This window comes from Scophthalmus maximus, chromosome 7 (assembly GCF_022379125.1).
Source record: "Scophthalmus maximus strain ysfricsl-2021 chromosome 7, ASM2237912v1, whole genome shotgun sequence".
Taxonomy (NCBI): Eukaryota; Metazoa; Chordata; class Actinopteri; order Pleuronectiformes; family Scophthalmidae; genus Scophthalmus; species Scophthalmus maximus.
The window spans coordinates 9,159,660-9,177,813 of NC_061521.1; the positions used below are offsets into that span (position 1 = coordinate 9,159,660).

Below are 18,154 nucleotides of genomic sequence, written 5' to 3' on the forward strand. Positions count from 1 at the left end.
ATGGAGTATGTGGTCATGATTGTAAAACAGTTACTTGCTTTTTATGTAGTTTATTTATGCGTGTATATACTTTTTACTATGTATTTAAATTTGTCATTGTCAGGTTCTGAAACCGATAATCGCTTCCACGATCCGCCTGAGGATATGAGGTGTACTTAGTACATTTTGCTAATACAAGCTTAAAAAAGTGTTAATGTGTGAACTGGTTACAGTGAGATATATTCTTTACTTATAAGATCCCCCACCACTGAAACCTTTATGTTCCCCCCAAACTTTATATTCTTTATTATTTGGACTTGCATAATACTGGTTATTAAGAGTTTTGTTTTCAAATGTGCTTCATATCTAAAATGATAAGACATTCAACGACTAAGGCTGACACACTAGGTAAAATCAAAGGATGTCCAATTTTTATTTTAATACAACACTTACATAATGGGGAATCAGACGCTGCTTGGACAAATGACTTCTTAAACAAACCAGAGAAGTAATAATGCATACTGTATGTATTCATCAGCAGATGATGTATTTTATTACTTTCACTTCAAATAGTCTTATTTTTAGATCACACTTTTTTATACGACCCACTGATTCAGTCCATCTCAAAGCAGGTGCAAGTTAACAATGAAATTCCTTGAGTATTACACAAGCACCATTTGAGACTCATATGAAACTAATATGCAACAAATATACACTTTGCCAATTTTCATCATAGCTGTATATTCCCAGTTTCTTTTATTTATCATTTTATGTTTCCATTCACTTCGAATTAGGGCCCTCTAGTGTTTAGAGTGAAAATGTTCCGGGACAAACCTTCAACTCTAAAAATCATGCTGACGCCAGGTTTTGTTCTGATTACTGTGTAAAAAAAAAAAGGCGCGACATGACGAGAAATGAAACACAAACTTTAATATTCATCGTGAAATGGGTATTCTGGATGGTCACTCCACCTGTGTCAGAACAAAAAAGCTTGACATGAGGACAGACTTTTCTTTTATTGCAAAACACACATATGCACAATATTCGATTCCATTTCAACTTTTACCATACTTACATCAGCAGCTCCACGAAACGGATATTTTTGTTCAGTGCTTCGATGGCTTTCATTTCTTCCTCGGTGAGTGAAAAATCAAATATCTGTATCAAATGGGGTATAGTTTTTATTAAGAACATATACGTATGAATACTATAAAAATAGTGCCTTTGATAGCATCCCTGAAGCGTACATTTTACTGTCTGTTACACACACACACACCCTGGTATGAGAACAGATCGTTTCAGTAAACTCACATGGAAGTTGTGTTTGATCCTTTCGGGACTGAAGCTCTTGGGGATCACGACCACTCCTCTCTGGACATTGAAGCGCAGAGTCACCTGAGCACTGCTCTTGTTGTATTTTTTCCCAATGGAAACAAGCAGCTCGTCCTCCAGCAGGGGGGGACATTTCACATTCACCCTAAACCAGGGACAGAGGGAAATACCAATGACGCCAGGTTTGTATGTTATCATTCCTAATCCATGTAAATGTGGACATTGACAAATGTTCATCTCCACTGCAAATGAAGCCGTTCTTTCGGGGACAAAAGTTGTTTTGTTGTGTCAGGATTTTCTCTTTTCACATAGCTGTTCAATGTTGTATCTTAAAGTTGGCAAAAACATGCCCAGTGTTTCCTTCTCCTTTTTGCAAGAGTCACAGAGAAGTGACACGCGGTCAGGTCACTTGTTTGTTTTAAAATGCAGTGTCCGAGCTTTTTCAGCCTGCAATTCCTCAGAAAAATAGAACGTTACAAAATAACAGGCTGTCAGAAACCCACTAAAAATACCATCCTGGCACTGGAAAAGTGCTTATCTCCCCTGAAGCCCTGGGTACAGTACATACCAGGAGGCGTCTCTGGAGGAGCCGAGTGGGCAGTAGCCAACGATCACAATGTTGTGCTGACGACAGAACTCCAGAAGCTTGGGCTGTGTGAAATATGGGTGGCACTCGACCTATGAGTGAGCAGGTAAGAAGAAAACATCAAAACTGGACCCAACGTGGTCTGACATTACGTCAGCGCTGTTGCAAGCCAAAAACTAAATTGAATGGAAATGGACGTCCAAGGAAAGCAAAGGATGAGCAGCTATCCTGCACCATCTACTGTATCTTGTTATGCTATAATGTCAACATTTTTCCAAGAAACCTCAATGATTGGTATGTACAGTATAGTACAATTAAACCAACTGTGGACAAATAAAGCTGAACCACTTCCAAACATTTCACCAAGTAAAGGGAAATCCGTTCAACAAATAACTTTAACGGAATCACAGATTGATTGCCGACTAAATTTCTTTTAACATTTGCTGAATGGAAAGAAGTGTAGCAACACCTTCTATTTAAGTAGAGTGCAGTATATAACAGTATACAGTAAAAAAAAAAAGAAATGCTACGTCATTGTGTAAACAGACGAAATGGGGCTGACCTGGTTGGATACAGGTTTGTGTCTGAGGCCAGGTTTATTGAGCAGCAGCTCCAGCTGCCTGCGGTTGAAGTTGGAGACTCCGAGAGACTTTACAAGTCCTGCGTCTTTGCAGGCCTCCAAAGCCTGTCGAGGAGAAAGGATTTAAATCTCCTCAAAGACCGATTGTCTTGACAGACTTACTGCAACACGGCAGCACAAAATGTTCTGGCACCATTCAACATTCAAATGTGAAGGAATATCAGCCGCAGATTTCAATGTGGTTTCACATTATTCATTGTTGTGTCAATATTATTTTCTGATTGTTGTATTACTGAACACATTCAGGACATTCAGTATATTAGAAGCACCACTAAAAATGGACAGAAAAAAAAAGAGCCGATCACACAAATCAAGAAAGGACCAGTTAATTATTAACAAGATCAGTGCAATCAATCTTACCGTTACATTATTAGATATAACATGAAAATATCATATCCAGACATTACAGACAACAATGAGGAGTCATCTAATAGCGGGATCATCAACTGTGAACTCACCTCCCATGTTGCACAGAGGTCTGTGTGGTGGTAGATGTAATTCCCGTCCCCGTCTTTTGGATAGAAATCATTTCCAGGCTAAAAGACAAGCACAGCGATCTGGTCATGGTGATGCTGAAACCCTGTGCAAAGAAGCCCTACTTTTAAATTTTACAGTTAATACAAAATATCAGACTGTGAACACAGCAACCTGAAACACATGGCCAAATGGCTCCAGTCGCCCAGACACACCTCTGATGATATTGATAACAATGTAGTCTTGATGTCTTGATTTTAAAAAAGAAACCAAAGTGCACTGCATGTTAGATTATATATAACCATTATTATCTTCTCTTCTTATTCCAGACGATGCTCTTTGACAAAGGAAAATTACAAAATTATTATCTAAACTAACCACTGCCCCAATGTGTATGTGAGGGCAACTTTCAGACCAAAATGGTTGGCTGATAAGATAACGGCCATCTATGGCACGTGTGTATTATGCAGAAAACCTTGAAGGCTATGGGAAGCTCAACGATGTAGAGATCCAGGTAGTCTAGTTTTAAGGCTTCCAGTGTCCTCTCCAAGGCCGGCCTCACCAACTCTGGTGAGTGAAAGGTATTCCACAGCTGAGGAAGAGAGTGCAGAAACCTTTAGTGAAGCACTGCAAACAATCCCGCTTTAGGGGAAGCGCTCGCAGGTTGGCGTTCAAATATGCCGTTCAAAGTCCTTAACAATGGCATTGTGAAATCCTCAACTGAAGAAAAAGTTTGCAAATTGAATTCAGACAAAACGACACGCTGACATGTTTTGACATATGTTACCTTGCCGCAGTAAAAGATGTCCTGTCTTCGAACGGACCCATCAGCAATCTTCTCTCGAATGGCTTGACCCACTTCGTGCTCGTTGAAATACACCAGTGCCCCGTCAAAGTGCCTGTAACCCACATCTATGGCCAGCTTGACACACTCAAGCGCTGTGCCTTTGGGCGTCTGTGAGAAAATCCACAGAAAATTGAACCATTATCTGACCCGGTTTGCATTGATTTTGCGCAAATTCACATTCATGTTGGAATGACACTGTTCATTTTTTTTTACCCACAGCGAGAAATAAACACTAACACTCCTGCAAAGTCCTCCTGGTTCATTAAGGCATCAGCGACCCAAGCGTTTGTCTAAATCTAGAAACACACACATTGTACCGTTTCCTTCTCACCGTTCGAGGATCCCCATACGTGCCCAGTCCCAGCAGTGGAATGCGGTTCCCATCGCTGAGAGGAATACTGTGGCTCTCTGCACTCGGATTCATTGCAAACAAACTTAACAGCTCTCTGACCTGCTTAACAGATAATGTAGCGCATGGCTGACCTTGAACCTTGACGCTTTATCTTCCTTGCACTTATTATCGTTGTTTCTTACCGAGTGCATAGGCAGACCCAAACCCAGAGGGTTGGACCTCACAGTTCAGACGGACCTTGTGAATGTTAGTATTTCACATTGTGGCACATTGTATGGAGGACCACGTGTCACAGAAATGGCATTTCTGTCACGGTTTGGTTGAACAGGACCCACAATGCAGGTTAGGAGGGAAAGGTATACAATGAAAGGAAGCAAAAAAACAGACCTCCAGTTTTATAAGGTCAAAATAAACAACTTAAACTTAATAAACCAAAAACTTCAACACAGAAGCGAGGAAAACAAGCACTGAGGTGAAATATGGCAGGGCTACACAGAGACAAACGGACGATGCAACAAGAACAAGGGAAGGCACAAAGACTATATACCCACAAGAGGGCACAGGTAAGGAGACACAGGTGTGACACTTTAGGAACAGGTGCAGACGATCACAGGGAAACACAAGACACGCGAAGTAAAAGAAAACCAGACACAGGAGCACAGGAAATGAATTACAAATTAAAAAAAGGAAATATTACATAAGTAGGGTCCCAATTATCACCAGCACATTTTAGGTCAAATGGATGACAAGTATGGAATGCCGTTTAAGCCAATATTAAATATATGTATAAATACTTAAATAAATAAATATGTCTATGAAATACATCCTGAAATAAATAAATGAGACAATAAATAAATAAATATATAAATGAAATGTAACCTGATAGCTTATGCCCCCCTTGACCTCCCACTCCAATCCCCTGCCTCCATTACCATATATCCTTACATTTGATCTCCTCTCACTCCCATTTCCTGCTCCCATTATGCCATATATCTTTCCCATTATGCCATATATCTTTCCCAGTGTGCCATATATCTTTCCCATTATGCCATAAGTCTTTCCCATTGTGCCATTTATCTTTCCTATTGAGCAGAAGGCCAACAGAGCACACAGAGCACACACAGGGCAGTCTGAAAAAGTGTTGCGCTGAGGTTTGTCTTCAGCGGAGCTTTATAGTGATAACACAAAGAGGAGTTTCCACAGTGATGGAGGCCTGCCCACAAGCAGTGTAGTGCTGCAAAAAGATATATGGCACAATAGGAAAGATATATGGCCCAATGGGAAAGACATATGGCATAAGGAGGGATAGGAGTGGGAGGTAATGGGGACAGGGGTAGGAGTAGGAGGTTAAGGTAAGGGGGGCATAAGCTATCAGGTTCTCACTGTACAGTGCACGTGATAGAGAACTATGAATCACACAGTATATAGAATATTTTCTATTGCAGCTCCGAGACAGCACGCTATCCTTAGCAGATCAAATTGATCAACGTGGTTCATCAGCAGATACTATTTTGGCCCGTATTAAAGACGGCACCGGCACCTCACCCACCACGAAGAACTGTGAAATAAAAATGACAAAAAACGATTTTATTAATTTAACTAATTGACTCATTTATATATTTATATTTACATTGCATTTCTATATTTATTGCCTCATTTATTTATTCCAGGATGTATTTCATAGACATATTTATTTATTTATGTATATATTAATTGATTTAATATAGGCTAAAACGGCATTCCATAGATAAGTAGCCCTAATGGAGAAAACGTTTATACTTTCATCTATGAAAAACTACAGTGACTAACAGAGCAACAAACACTGACCAATGGCGTTTGTCTTCTTCACTCACGACTCCTGTCCAATCAAATGAGGCGCCGTTCTGACCCCGCCCCTCTCGTGCCGCAACGGGCGCGTGCGGTGCCGTTTTGAAGCGTCATCTGCGGCACGCGGTCGTGGTGCGACACCCCCGCGCGGAGGTGGTGCGTTGTTTTGTTTTTTTAAATCTTGCGAGACACACGCGACACTGCATACTTGACAGAGCTGGCTGCGAGAGCAGAGGGAGAAATAGAAGTATGTCGTCGCGAAGAATGGGAGGGAAATGAACCCGCTGCGCTCACCTGTGTGGGCAGTGAAACACGGAAGCGGGTCGAGCCGCGGAGGATAAGAAGAAGGTGCCGCACATGGACGCACGGGCGGACGCGCCGGGGGGCGCGCCGGTCGCCGCGGCGGAGAACGAAGCAGAGAGCATGCCGCTGCACGAGGAGCAGTCCGCCCACGGTCACCTGGACACGTGCCCCTCCTGCCGCCTGAACTTTCACAGTCGCGAGCCCAGGCTCCTGCCGTGTCTGCACTCGTTCTGCAAGAAATGTCTGCCGTCGCCCTCCAGGCATCTGTCCGGGGCCGAGCTGCCCCGCTCCCTGGTGGACGGCGCGACCAGACCACGTGAGTCTCCCTGTTTACAAACATCGAGGCAAGGAAGTAAACGTTTCCTTAAGGGGGGGGGGGCGGGGGCACGGGGTCTGCTCACCTGCGTGGACTGCGTCGTAACGCGTATGGCTGCCACGGCGTGTTGCTGTGCAGCAGTTTGCCTCGTTCTGTTTGTTAATTCAGTGTTTTGTCTTAAATCTATTGTAAATAGTTTGAATTTCATTTCATTTGATCTTGTCTTCATTCTAGATTATTTTTTCTAATTCTGTGTGTATGTATAACATGACTGCTACATCCTCGGCTGTAACCTGATTCTGATTCTGATGCAGGTCTGGTGTCATCATGTGTCGGTCATCTTCCCTGTGTGTTTGATTCCAGTGAACGTGATCCGCTGCCCGGTGTGCAGGCAGGAGTGTATGGAGGTGGATGTGGTGGACAACGTGTTTGTGAAGGACTCAGCCGAGGCTCCCAGCAGCACAGTGGAGAGGATGGTCCAGGTCAGTGACAGGAGGCATTTATCATATGGGGGGGGGGGGGGTCTTGTTGCTTGTTGCTTGTTGCTTGTTTTAAGGATGACGGCTGCAATATTCCTACAAGATGAGCAAGGTCAACTTGTGCCCTCAGCCACTGAACATAAGGAAATTCTGCTGACAGCAGACTCGTACCCTCTCTGCGCATATTGAGCCACATTTTGACCAAAAGTACCCGGAAGTCTTATTCCCAGGAACTCTTTTCAAGCAACTGGATGTACTCGACCAATCAGGCATCTTCAGCTGTGGAAGCTCCACCCCAAAGGTTCCTCAACATCCATGAGCAGGGACTTTTTTTGCAGGGTGAAAATATTTCCCTGGAACTAAATTTAGGGATCCGGCCCCTGCTGTGGGTTTGTAGATTCTTTGGTACGTCATATTTTCCCTATGTGCTGTCGTTCGTGTGGATACGTTCTAATGTCATTTGCTCTATCAGATAAGAGGTACACATTGGTTAATCTCCTGTCAACCGTCTGTGATGCATGTCTCATCTGTCCGTACCGTAGCTCTGTATGACCTGCGACGACAACACTGAAGCCGCCGGGTTCTGCGTGGAATGTGTCGAGTACCTGTGCGCCACGTGTGTGGAGGCCCACCAAAGGGTCAAGTTCACCAAAGACCACACCATCAGACAGAAGACAGACGTATCACAAGGTATTCTAGCTAACGAATGTCCTTATTTCACTTCAGTCTGTGAAATACTTGGTGCTTCCACAACAAAGGCAAAGAGCTATAATGGGGTCAGTGCTGCAGATGATCCTCTTGATTTGAGTCCAATGTAACAGATTAATGGGTTTAATGCATTGGAACTCTAGAGGAATGTTCCCTCCTTTAGGACAGTCAATTTAACATGGCCCTGGTCAAAAACAAAATAATTTGGCACATGGTTTCATTGCAATCCTTTACATTCTTATTCTCATGACAGCTGTTATTGTTTAAAATTACCTTTAATCTCAGCTCCCAATTAAAAAAGTAAAAATAAAACATTGCCCCTTCAGAGTATTTTAATCGCCCATAAGATAAATCTAGATTTAAACGCAAAGAGCAAAATGCAATGTAGAAAGTACAATGCCAGTGATCTGGCAGAACAATCTAGCGACGAACAGAAGCAAAGTCTCAGCTGAGGATTCGATGATTAGAGGGAGGTGTGCAACCAGCCAGGTGCCCAGGGAAGGAAACCACGCCTACTGCTACGCACGCACGCAGAGGTTGGATTCGGATTGTCCTTCCTATCGTCTTGTCCTATCTACCTCTCCTTGGTGTAAAGGAGGACTCAGAGGACTCAGGAAAAGCCAACAGTGCTGCAAAGCTAACCCGACTCCACTTAGAGCATACTACGTGATATAATGCGATGCTGGGAGTTGTTGTCGTTCGTCTGCCATGGTGAAACTTCACATTTCCGACTACAAAGAGCGCATCTTATAGGCGGCTTCGCCCCGTGCGTTCTTTTAACAGATTCATGCTAAACATTGATGACATGGTGGAAAATATTTATTCATTACCAAGGTTATAATTGAATATGAAAACAATAACATAGCCTATGAAACTGAAAGGAAAAGGTTGTCACATTGAGAATGTTTGCTCTTGCTCCTGTCTGCTCATATTCATCCACATGACCACCTTATGTATAGGATAAGATGGAAATGCTTCATAGGCAACGGTAACTTACATGATGACGTGCCTCCCTTCTCGGTAACATTCATACTCTTCTTCTTCAAATTTATGTATTTCGCTTAAATTCGTGCATGGCGCGCCATGTGAGATATTGCTGCCGCAATGAATCGTGGGGCGTCTTCTTCTCCTCTCCTTATGCATAGGAAAATCCAGTGTACCCAATGTCAAAGGAGATAGGAAAGGAGGCATCGAAGCACATTTCCTAATCTCCGAACAGCACCTATCACGGCTGCCGACGAAATACTTTGAACGCAGGGAGGGTGATTAGTTGTAGAGTCACACACAAACAACACACAACGAATTGCTCATTAAGTGAAAAAGTTGAATTAAATGAAACCGACAAAATTCAATCAAAACATTTTGATGTATAGTTTTTTGTATAGTTGAAACAATGGCTTCAAATATTATTGGCCTTTGAAGTTAGTTTGGCAAGTGACCTGCAAGAATCGCCCAAGTACCCAAGCAGGTGGATGGGACAGATTATGGCTTGTACAGTATCTCAAATAAAGAACCTTCTGTCCTTCTGCAGAGGTCCACGGTGTGTCGACGCAGAGGCCGATGTTCTGTGACATCCACAAACAAGAAACACTGAAGCTGTTCTGTGAGACCTGTGACCAGCTCACCTGTCGTGACTGCCAGCTAGTCAAGCACAAGGACCACAAGTACAGTCACAATCCACAATATAATACAATGTACTGTACTGTATTAATGTCGTAATGTTTAACACACAGGTTTATGCACCTTTGTGCTTTGTTTGTCATTACACTTAACAGTGTTCCACAGCTCAATGTGATTGACACAACTAGCTGAAATTTGATAAACTCTCCATTATATTCTTGTACTATAGTTCTTATAGTTGTCATGATATTGAATTCCATCCATAATGTGACCTCTGTTGGATTGTTCTCATGAAAGACTCTGAATTCCTGTCAGGAGTTTCTACTATATATCCCATTTGAGGAGGAGAAAGGGATTAATCACAGTATCAGTGCAGAACACTGATATCATGTAATCTGTGTTTACATTTTAGATTGCATGCACTGATTTAATGTTCTTTTTGGACAAGTTACCAGTTCCTTGAAGACGCTTTTAAAAACCACAAACAGCACATGGAGACTATGACCCAGCAGCTGCAGGAGAAAAAGAAACTGATTGAAGACGTTTCAACCTCCATAAACAATGGGTATGTATCTCCACATACCACAGGATTACACTTGTGATTTATTGAACCGCTTGAAAAATACACTGGGGACTGAGGCATGCCCTCTAAATCTCACGAACGAGCGTTTTGTTAAATGTGAATATGTATTGACATTTGTTGTGTACGTTTTGCAGACTTCTTCAGGTTGATCAGAATCGTACGTCTGTTCACGATGAAATCAAGAAGTCCATCTGTAGTTTGATTCTTGAGATCAACAAAAAGGGCAGGCTGCTCGTTAACCAACTCGAGGTAGGATAACAAGCCTTAAAATATAATATAAATATAACAAAACTCTGTTTTTTAAATTAGTTCTACCGAATGAGTAGCTCGCTGTGGGTGTTGTTTCCAGAAGAATATTACTTGCTCGCGAGCTCAGTTGACGGTCTTACCCCGAGGCCCAGAGCACATCCCCTCAAGCTGTATGAACACTGCGGATCTTCACTTATTCATGTTTTCCAGGCTGTGACCAAGGATCACGAGAGCGTCCTGCGAAAACAACAGGAGGACATCGGCTATCTGTCCAGACACCTGGATCATGTCATCAACTTCACCAAATGGGCCACAGCCAAGAATGGGGGCACGGCCCTCTTGTACTGTAAACGTCTGGTAACGCCTGCCTGATCATTTATCCCCTCAACAGTATCTCGTCACAGTCTCCTTTTCCCCCAGTGTGTGAAACGCCGCTCCGCTCCGGAAGCCCTTTCAGGAGCCTGGTCTGTCTCGCATGTGATGAATTGGGAACACATTGGGACACAAGTGTCCTGCTCTGAAAAATTATTAATAATATCCCTTCTGTCGCAGATTCTGTTTCAGATTGGAAACCTCCTGAGGGCAAAATGCAGTACCTCATTTATCCCACAGAGCACTGTGCGCTTCCAGTGCCGATCCTCTTACTGGGCCTCGAATATTGATCTGGGTAAGATGGGAATAAAGATGTTATAAATGAAAAGCGGCCAAATGATGACATGATATCATATATGATGATATATAAATCCAATTATGTTCTATAACAAATGTCTCTGTTATAGAACATAATTTAGAACCTATGAAATACAGAAATATGAGCTAGACCGATTACGTTTTATGTTTAACACATCCCATTGGGCACATTATTGAAAAGAAAAATGTCAACAGATTAATTGATATAATCATAGATCACTACAGTAAATAGATAAAAAAGACATCCTTAGCTGCATCCCTACTTAAAATGATATTTTTCCCATAAGATTTTCCAAAACTTTTTCTTGTATTCCTGCCCAAACTTTCTCTCTCCTAGATTTCTCTGGAGGACTTTTTGTCTGTGTTGTGTATTGTTCATCTCTACTTGTTATACTTATCGTGTGTGTGTGTGTGTGTGTGTGTGTGTGTGTGTGTGTGTGTGTGTGTGTGTGTGTGTGTGTGTGTGTGTGTGTGTGTGTGTGTGTGTGTGTGTGTGTGTGTGTGTGTGTGTGTGTGTGTGTGTGTGTGTGTGTGTGTGTGTGTGTGTGTGTGTGTGTGTGTGTGTGTGTGTGTGTGTCCGTGTCCGTGTCCCCTCAGGCTCTTTAGTGATAGAGAGTGTACCGGGGCACCATCTGGTTGGTTTTCAGGGTATCCCTCATCAGCTGTCCAACCCTGGGCAAGGCCCCTCAGGCTCACCCCACAGCTTTGCCGTGGGAGCTCCCCTCAACACCCTGGCTCAGCTCCAGCTGCAGGTGAACAAGATAAACCCACAGGCCCACTGGCAACCGCAGCCCCCTCCCCCACCGTGGACATGGTACCAGAGTGTGCGGCTACAGCGAACAGTCCCAGCGGCCCTGCAGGGAGGCTCTCCCTCCCATTGTATGCCTCCTCAACCGGGCCGCAGGTTTATGGTGCCTCCTCCGAACCACGTCAGCCCAACGAGCAGCTTGCCGAGCCCTGGGTTCACGCACCAGGTTAGTGTGCACTCCTGTGTGTGCTTGTGTCCGTTTGACGGACAAGCCCCCTTAACATGCACTGACAGCAGATGGCATTGTCCTAAATAGAGCTGACAGCCTTCACATCCCTGGCAATTTATATCTTTCCTTGTCAAGACAGATTTTAATCTTGGATGGGTTAATATAAAATAAAACGGCAAAATCTGCAGCAAAGCAGCAGCCAACATGTGACGTGATGGGGGACAAACTCCAAACAAGTTTCCATGGGGAAGGGTTGATAATATCTCATCATCGGAGTTGTTTAGTCTAGTTCACGGGGTGTTTTGGTTCACTTTTGGTAGGCTCGTTCACAGGACAATACTGCTTTGTGAAGTGCACACTTAAGTTGCGTCGCACTAACGTGAACAAGCTGTTACAGCTGCACTCAAATGTTCTCTGTGGTCAAGAAATATATCAGCATGTTTAAGTACATTTCATGCATATGTACAATTTTTTTTTTAGGATTTAGGACTGTTGAATTGTTGTGACTATTTGTTTATGTAGAACTGACAAGTCTGTAATTTGCAGATTCATTTGGAAAATAACCTCATAGCATCTGGGTAATTTTAATGATCAGAAAATCTAACCTAGTGAGACAAGATTCGAATCTGTGCAGATTAATTTTCACACAAACCCAATAATGAAATATGCTTATCAGAAAAATAACATACGCTGCATTCTGGATAAAAATTATATATATTATAATATAATATAATATTTCAAAGGAAATATCCAGGAATGTAGGTTGACAGTGATTGAAGCATTTGCCTCTGTGTCTCCCTCGTTCATCTGTAGCCTCCCAGGGGGGTGGAGAGCAGCTGCACCTACCAAGCCAAACCTATGGACATATTTTCCTCTTCCCCTTTGTACACCCATGTTACACCACTGCCCGTCAATGGTGTCGTGAGTTCGTCTCTGTCACGACATACAGTGAGTGAACTCCTTCTATCCACCTACCTGATGATAATAATTATTATTACATTATCTCCTGGGTAGTAAATGACATGCGATGCTGTGTTTAGACTGAGCCCACATATCTGAAAAGGAGGAGTGATGCAGGTGGTCCATTATACATGCTCAAACCAAACTATGCCCAGAGCCAACACCCTTCTTTGCCCGACAAAAATGGTATGTCTGTGGCACTTGTACTTTTGTATTTACTCTGGTGGCATGCAGACTGTGTGTGTTGCTGTGTTGTCAATGAGTTAATAAGCAAACCGGTTTTCAGTGCAAGGACAGCGGATTTCACCAGGGTACGCTGCTGTGTCCCAAATGGAGCAACCAGGGTAAGGACAGACACACGCAGAAAGGCACAGATTCTCTCTCTCTCTCTATATCCATGTACAGTATATATATATGAACAGTGTACTGCCTTTATATGACCCGTCCCATTGGTCTCCCCTGTGAATTTTACTTTATTGTAATTGGCTCTCATAGGACTGTTCCCTGGGATCCTCCAGGAACACAAGAGGCCGGTGAAACTGTCAGGAAAAGACGGAGGTCGTCACCAGGTCCCGTCATTGTCATCAAAGATGAGCCAGAAGATGACAATAGCTATGTAAGCAGGCATTATTATTATTAATACAGTCATTTGAATTCCATATGCAAATTTGACTTTTCGCTTAGATCCAAAACTTGTGACTGTAGCAACACTGCAATTTAAAGTGCACTGGACTTACACACAGGTATGAATTTTAAGAAAAGTTTGGGGGGTGTGGGTGCAAATTTTTTGAGTTTTGGCTCTTATACTATAACAATTTACGCACCAAAGTAATTGGCGAGATTTTGAAACAGAGATTATTGCGAGGCGGGCTGAGGTGAAACCAAAGGTGAAGTTCAATGTCAGTGATAATCCATTATTTTACAGAATATACGTGTGTGAGGGCACAACTATGGAAATGACTCTAGGTCAAAGGTGAACCAAGAGGTCATTGTGTGAACTGTGCCATTTCAACAAACAGTGTGGGTAAAACTTAAATGTTTTTTTTTCTCTTCCAAATCAATTGAAGTTTTTTTTTAACCCTCATGGTCTTCCAACTCCTCATTGATTTCTCTCAATCTGTTTTCTTTTTTAATTATGGTACCACATCTCGCCAGATCTCAGCAATCACCTTGATTAGTGCAATGCTATTATTACATATATGAGCTCAGTTCATCTCCGTTTGTGGATTCAGGTACAGAACAACCAAAGAGCCAGCCTTCCAGACAGCACAGGGGAACACCCGCCAATCAGAGCCCAAGGCGAAGGGAACAAGGTCCCAACTCTTCCTCAAAGCGCAGATGACAAACGCCACGGCCCGTCAAAGCCTCAGAGCAGTTCACAGGACCAGAGTAAGACCGATGCTCCAAATCACACCCGTTCACCAGGAGGTGAACGGCAGGTAGAGCACAGTGAAGCACGACTGGAAGACTCTAATGAAGCCTTGTGTGCTGTGTGTCAGAGTGGAGGAGACCTGCTGTGCTGCGATAAGTGTCCCAAAGCTTTTCACCCTGCGTGCCATGTTCCGTCCCTCCTCGAATCTCCCAGGCAAGTTTGGCTGCATGAAATGTATCTATAGTGCATCTCAGATGAAAGCCACATCGTTTTTATTCCAGAATCAATGAATTTTGTTTGCCTGTGGAATGAAAAAAAAGCGACCTTTCATCCTTTAAGAATGAGGCTTTTTGGAGAGGCGAGGTTTTCATCTGACAGCCGCCGTATTCACTTTGTTAGTGCATGTTCCTTTCGGCTGACTTTTGCATTGATTCTCTGGACTGTCTACTTTCAGTGGGGAATGGTTCTGCTCTGTCTGCCGTGACCTGTTAGTGCCCGAGATGGAGTATGACTGTGACAGCAAACCCGAGGCCAAAACACTGAAGAAGGAGCCAGACTCTGAGGGAGGACTTCCCCCTGTGGACAAACGAGTCAGTACGTTTTTAAAATGATAAAGATTGTGGACCTAAAGGAATTCTTAAGAAGAAATGGTTTGATTGCCACAAAGGATAAAATAAATCCCATTCAGTTCAGTTTCAGTTCAACTTCTTAGCTTTATTCATTTTAAGCAGGGCAAATAAAAATGTGCATAGCAAAGCATGAACACATTATGATGGCATAAGTATTTTCATTATTAAAGCGATGATCTTCATAAAATGATTTGGGATAGGCGTTGTGTGTATATGTATGCATATATACATATATATATGTATATATGTATATACAACCATTTGAAGCTTGCTAGAAGGTGCATAAGACAAGTTTGAGCACCTTTGTCCTGCTTGATTAGCTGAGAAGAGGCAAAAGGCCAATGTAGGCCAATAGTAAATCTGTATGTGTATGACACAGAGTATGACATGTATTAAGTCAGATGTATTTTCTATCACTGCAGAAGTGCGACCGGCTGTTGCTGCACTTGCTTTGCTGTGACCCGAGTTCAAACCTTGGAGAGCCAGCGACCCCCTCGGTGAGTTTGGAACAGCGTCTGACTGCAGAGGGGAGGTTTTTACAGGATTAGTGTCACATGGAGTTATTGCAACTGTAATTTTAATCATGTGTAATATGCAGTATTTACCACTAAAGACAGAAGAATTATGAATCAGAAGCAGAGCGACTTCAATCATGCACTGTAAATATACAGAGATTTGTTATACTGACACAGAGGTTGGAGTATTTGTTATCGCACAGTGGATTAAAATGAATAATTATAGCCTGTAAACTTTTCATAACAGTACTTATAATATTTACAGTATATGCAGCACGTAACCACCAGTGGCTTGAAATGCCTCTATTATACACTTTGACATATCAAGATTTGGTATAAATCTATAAACCTCTGTAATACCTTACAAATATGAGATAATAATCATGAATTACTTCAACATCTGCCCATGAAGTTTGATTCTTTTACTATCACTCCCTTTCTAAATACTGTAGGTATGTGCTAATAACAGGCCGACTACGAAGGGACCAATGAATCTTTCAGCTGTGAAAGAGCGACTGGAGGCGAAGCAGAGTCTGTGCTACCAAAGCAGCGCAGAGTTTGTATCAGACATCAGGCTCATCTTGGGGAGTTGTGGAGCCCTCAGTGAGGTACACAGTTTACAAAGAGCCTCTTTTTCAGTATATTATTCAAATCCTGACAACCATTAATAAACCTTTCTTTTTCGCTGCATGTCAGGCTGCCTCGGAGGTCACCACTGCAGGCGGGAGGTTTGCAGAGCTGTTTGAAGAACACCTGAGGATCATCTTTCCTGACCAAACCTTCCCCGAAATAAAACGGGAGGTGATGCCCGCGGCCCCCCCAGACTCCCAAGTCCCATCTGCTGACAATATTTTCCAGCCCGCAAAGCGCCAGCGCCCATGTTCATATCCCCAGGAAACGGCGAGTGGCGAGGAGGGAGTGGTATTAAAAGCACAAATTTTCCCTTAAAAGGGTTTTGATACGTTATTTAACAACACTGCCAGCACCAGCTAGTAAGTGGTGTGTGAAACTTTAAGACAAACATTTATGACACAGATTCCAGTCATGGTGAATTGTGAAAAAAAAAGCAGAGAACAGGGATACATTGCACCACATTTTCTATGTTCTGGACTGTTACAGCTGTTGGAATAACCCTAAACCAGAATGGGCTACATGCACTAGGCTTCGTGACGTACTTCCGTTTCAAAATAATGCTGCTCGTCTGTTTCCGGCCTGTTTACTGTTACTGTGTTTACTCACTACTTCATTCAGAGATTTGTCACGAGTCTACGCAGGAAAGTGTGTCCCACTTCTTTCGGCGTCATCAAAATTTAATGGCGAACTAAGTTTTCATGGGTTTCCCCGACCCGTCCCAACCTGAGGAGACGACGACGGCGGGTAAACATACGCCGGGATCATTTCTCCGTCACCTCTCACACGAAGGTCAATTCACATCATTACCAATCAACTAATGAAGTGGCCTCAGTGTTGAACCGTACCGAAAACAGTCGAGCAGTACTAGCAAGTAGAACCCGGAAATAGTTGTGCAAGTAGCCCATTAACACTGAAAACAGACAGGATAGAACATATCAAGGACATCTACCGAGGTACAGAGTATTACATCTGACAGTCACCTGTCTTGTTTTTTTACTTTAAGTCTCCATGTGTAAATATACCAGTGATCAGAGGGAGGATGATAATCATGAGACTTGATGTTTGTGGTCTATATTATTTATAACCCCCCAGGCTAGTAGAGTGAAAACATAAAGGGAATCGGAATAGTCTTTTAATAATGCTTTTTTTTTTCTTTTTTTTTTACATAACCAGATTTAATGCCGTAAAGGTATATGTGTAATTTATTATTTATTTATCTGTTAATTTATATGAAGAGGACTTTGTCAAATATCATTGTGACGAGCTGGAAATATTGTTTCAAAATGTGCAACTTTATTTTCAGGATCAGTCGTATTCAGTTAACATGGTTTCACATTGTGAACTGTTTTTTTTTGGAGCGTCCAAGAGCCAGAACATTAAGCCCTGAGCCTACTTGCATGCAAGTCAACTCGCAGGTGTTTACAGTGTACAATAAAACACGATAGCTCCGGTGTGGGTAATGATTCTGGATAATGATTAATGCGAAGTAACATTCCTCATGCATGTTAATGGAGCCTATTAATGTCCCACTAAAGTTATTCTGCCATTAACCTCAATGCAACTTAAACTTTACAGTTGGGGCAGGGCTGCTTTCCCCCTTTGACAAGTTAGTTGTGTTTTATAACGGTGAAGTGAGGCCTGCCTGTGTTAGCTCTCTGCTGATTGACACAGACGTGGCAAGAAGGCTTTGTTGAGCTTCAAAGGAAGTGCGCCACACCCCCCACAACAGGATTAACACCGTTTGAATGCGACCTTGGTCGCTCCAATTTCCTCCACCTATGAGCTTGGGGGTCAGCTCATGCTGCTGTTTCTTGTTAAAGCCCGAGTGTAGATTGGAGGTGGAGAGGAGGAGGAGGGAAGGCGAGCAGGAAGGGGAAGTTGCCCTCAGATGTTCCCTGGTCGGGGCCTGGCCTGGCTCTCAATTTGGGGCATTATTTGTCCCATATATGGCCTTAAGGAGTCTATATCTGCATTGCACTAAGGCAAAGATAAGATTAACGATGGGTCAGCGGTTGTTTGGTGACTGTTACGGAGGGGGGGGGGGGGTCGCCACATCCTTGACTGATACATATCAGCAGGAGCC

General features: G+C 42.9%; 2 protein-coding genes across 5 annotated transcripts; one reads left to right on the top strand and one right to left on the bottom strand.

Annotated features, from left to right (window-relative positions):
- Window positions 1–388: 388 nt before the first annotated feature.
- On the bottom strand, window positions 389–4,991 carry LOC124850129 (aldo-keto reductase family 1 member D1-like). Its single transcript, XM_047333403.1, has 10 exons — window positions 4,393–4,991; window positions 4,190–4,309; window positions 3,799–3,966; window positions 3,487–3,603; window positions 2,996–3,073; window positions 2,460–2,582; window positions 1,880–1,989; window positions 1,291–1,456; window positions 1,055–1,137; window positions 389–950 (listed from the first exon to the last, which is right to left on the bottom strand). The coding sequence occupies exons 1-10, from the start codon at window positions 4,399–4,401 to the stop codon at window positions 908–910; spliced, it is 1,017 nt and encodes a 338-aa protein (XP_047189359.1). The 5' UTR covers window positions 4,402–4,991; the 3' UTR covers window positions 389–907.
- A 1,123-nt stretch (window positions 4,992–6,114) lies between these two features.
- LOC118315401 (transcription intermediary factor 1-alpha-like) lies at window positions 6,115–17,534 on the top strand. 4 transcript variants are annotated; one of them, XM_047333400.1, is made up of 18 exons: window positions 6,115–6,656; window positions 7,020–7,138; window positions 7,678–7,825; window positions 9,375–9,507; window positions 9,912–10,028; window positions 10,181–10,295; window positions 10,506–10,652; window positions 10,848–10,962; window positions 11,583–11,959; window positions 12,776–12,910; window positions 13,003–13,108; window positions 13,209–13,266; window positions 13,418–13,538; window positions 14,155–14,507; window positions 14,749–14,884; window positions 15,346–15,420; window positions 15,908–16,046; window positions 16,135–16,275. In XM_047333400.1, the coding sequence occupies exons 1-17, from the start codon at window positions 6,395–6,397 to the stop codon at window positions 16,043–16,045; spliced, it is 2,655 nt and encodes an 884-aa protein (XP_047189356.1). In that variant the 5' UTR covers window positions 6,115–6,394; the 3' UTR covers window position 16,046; window positions 16,135–16,275. The 4 variants fall into 4 exon arrangements, with proteins under 4 accessions (XP_047189356.1, XP_047189358.1, XP_047189357.1 ...); XM_047333399.1 differs by having other exon boundaries at window positions 6,118–6,656; window positions 15,891–16,046; window positions 16,135–17,534; XM_047333402.1 differs by lacking the exon at window positions 16,135–16,275 and having other exon boundaries at window positions 14,749–14,888; window positions 15,908–16,045.
- Window positions 17,535–18,154: the final 620 nt, after the last annotated feature.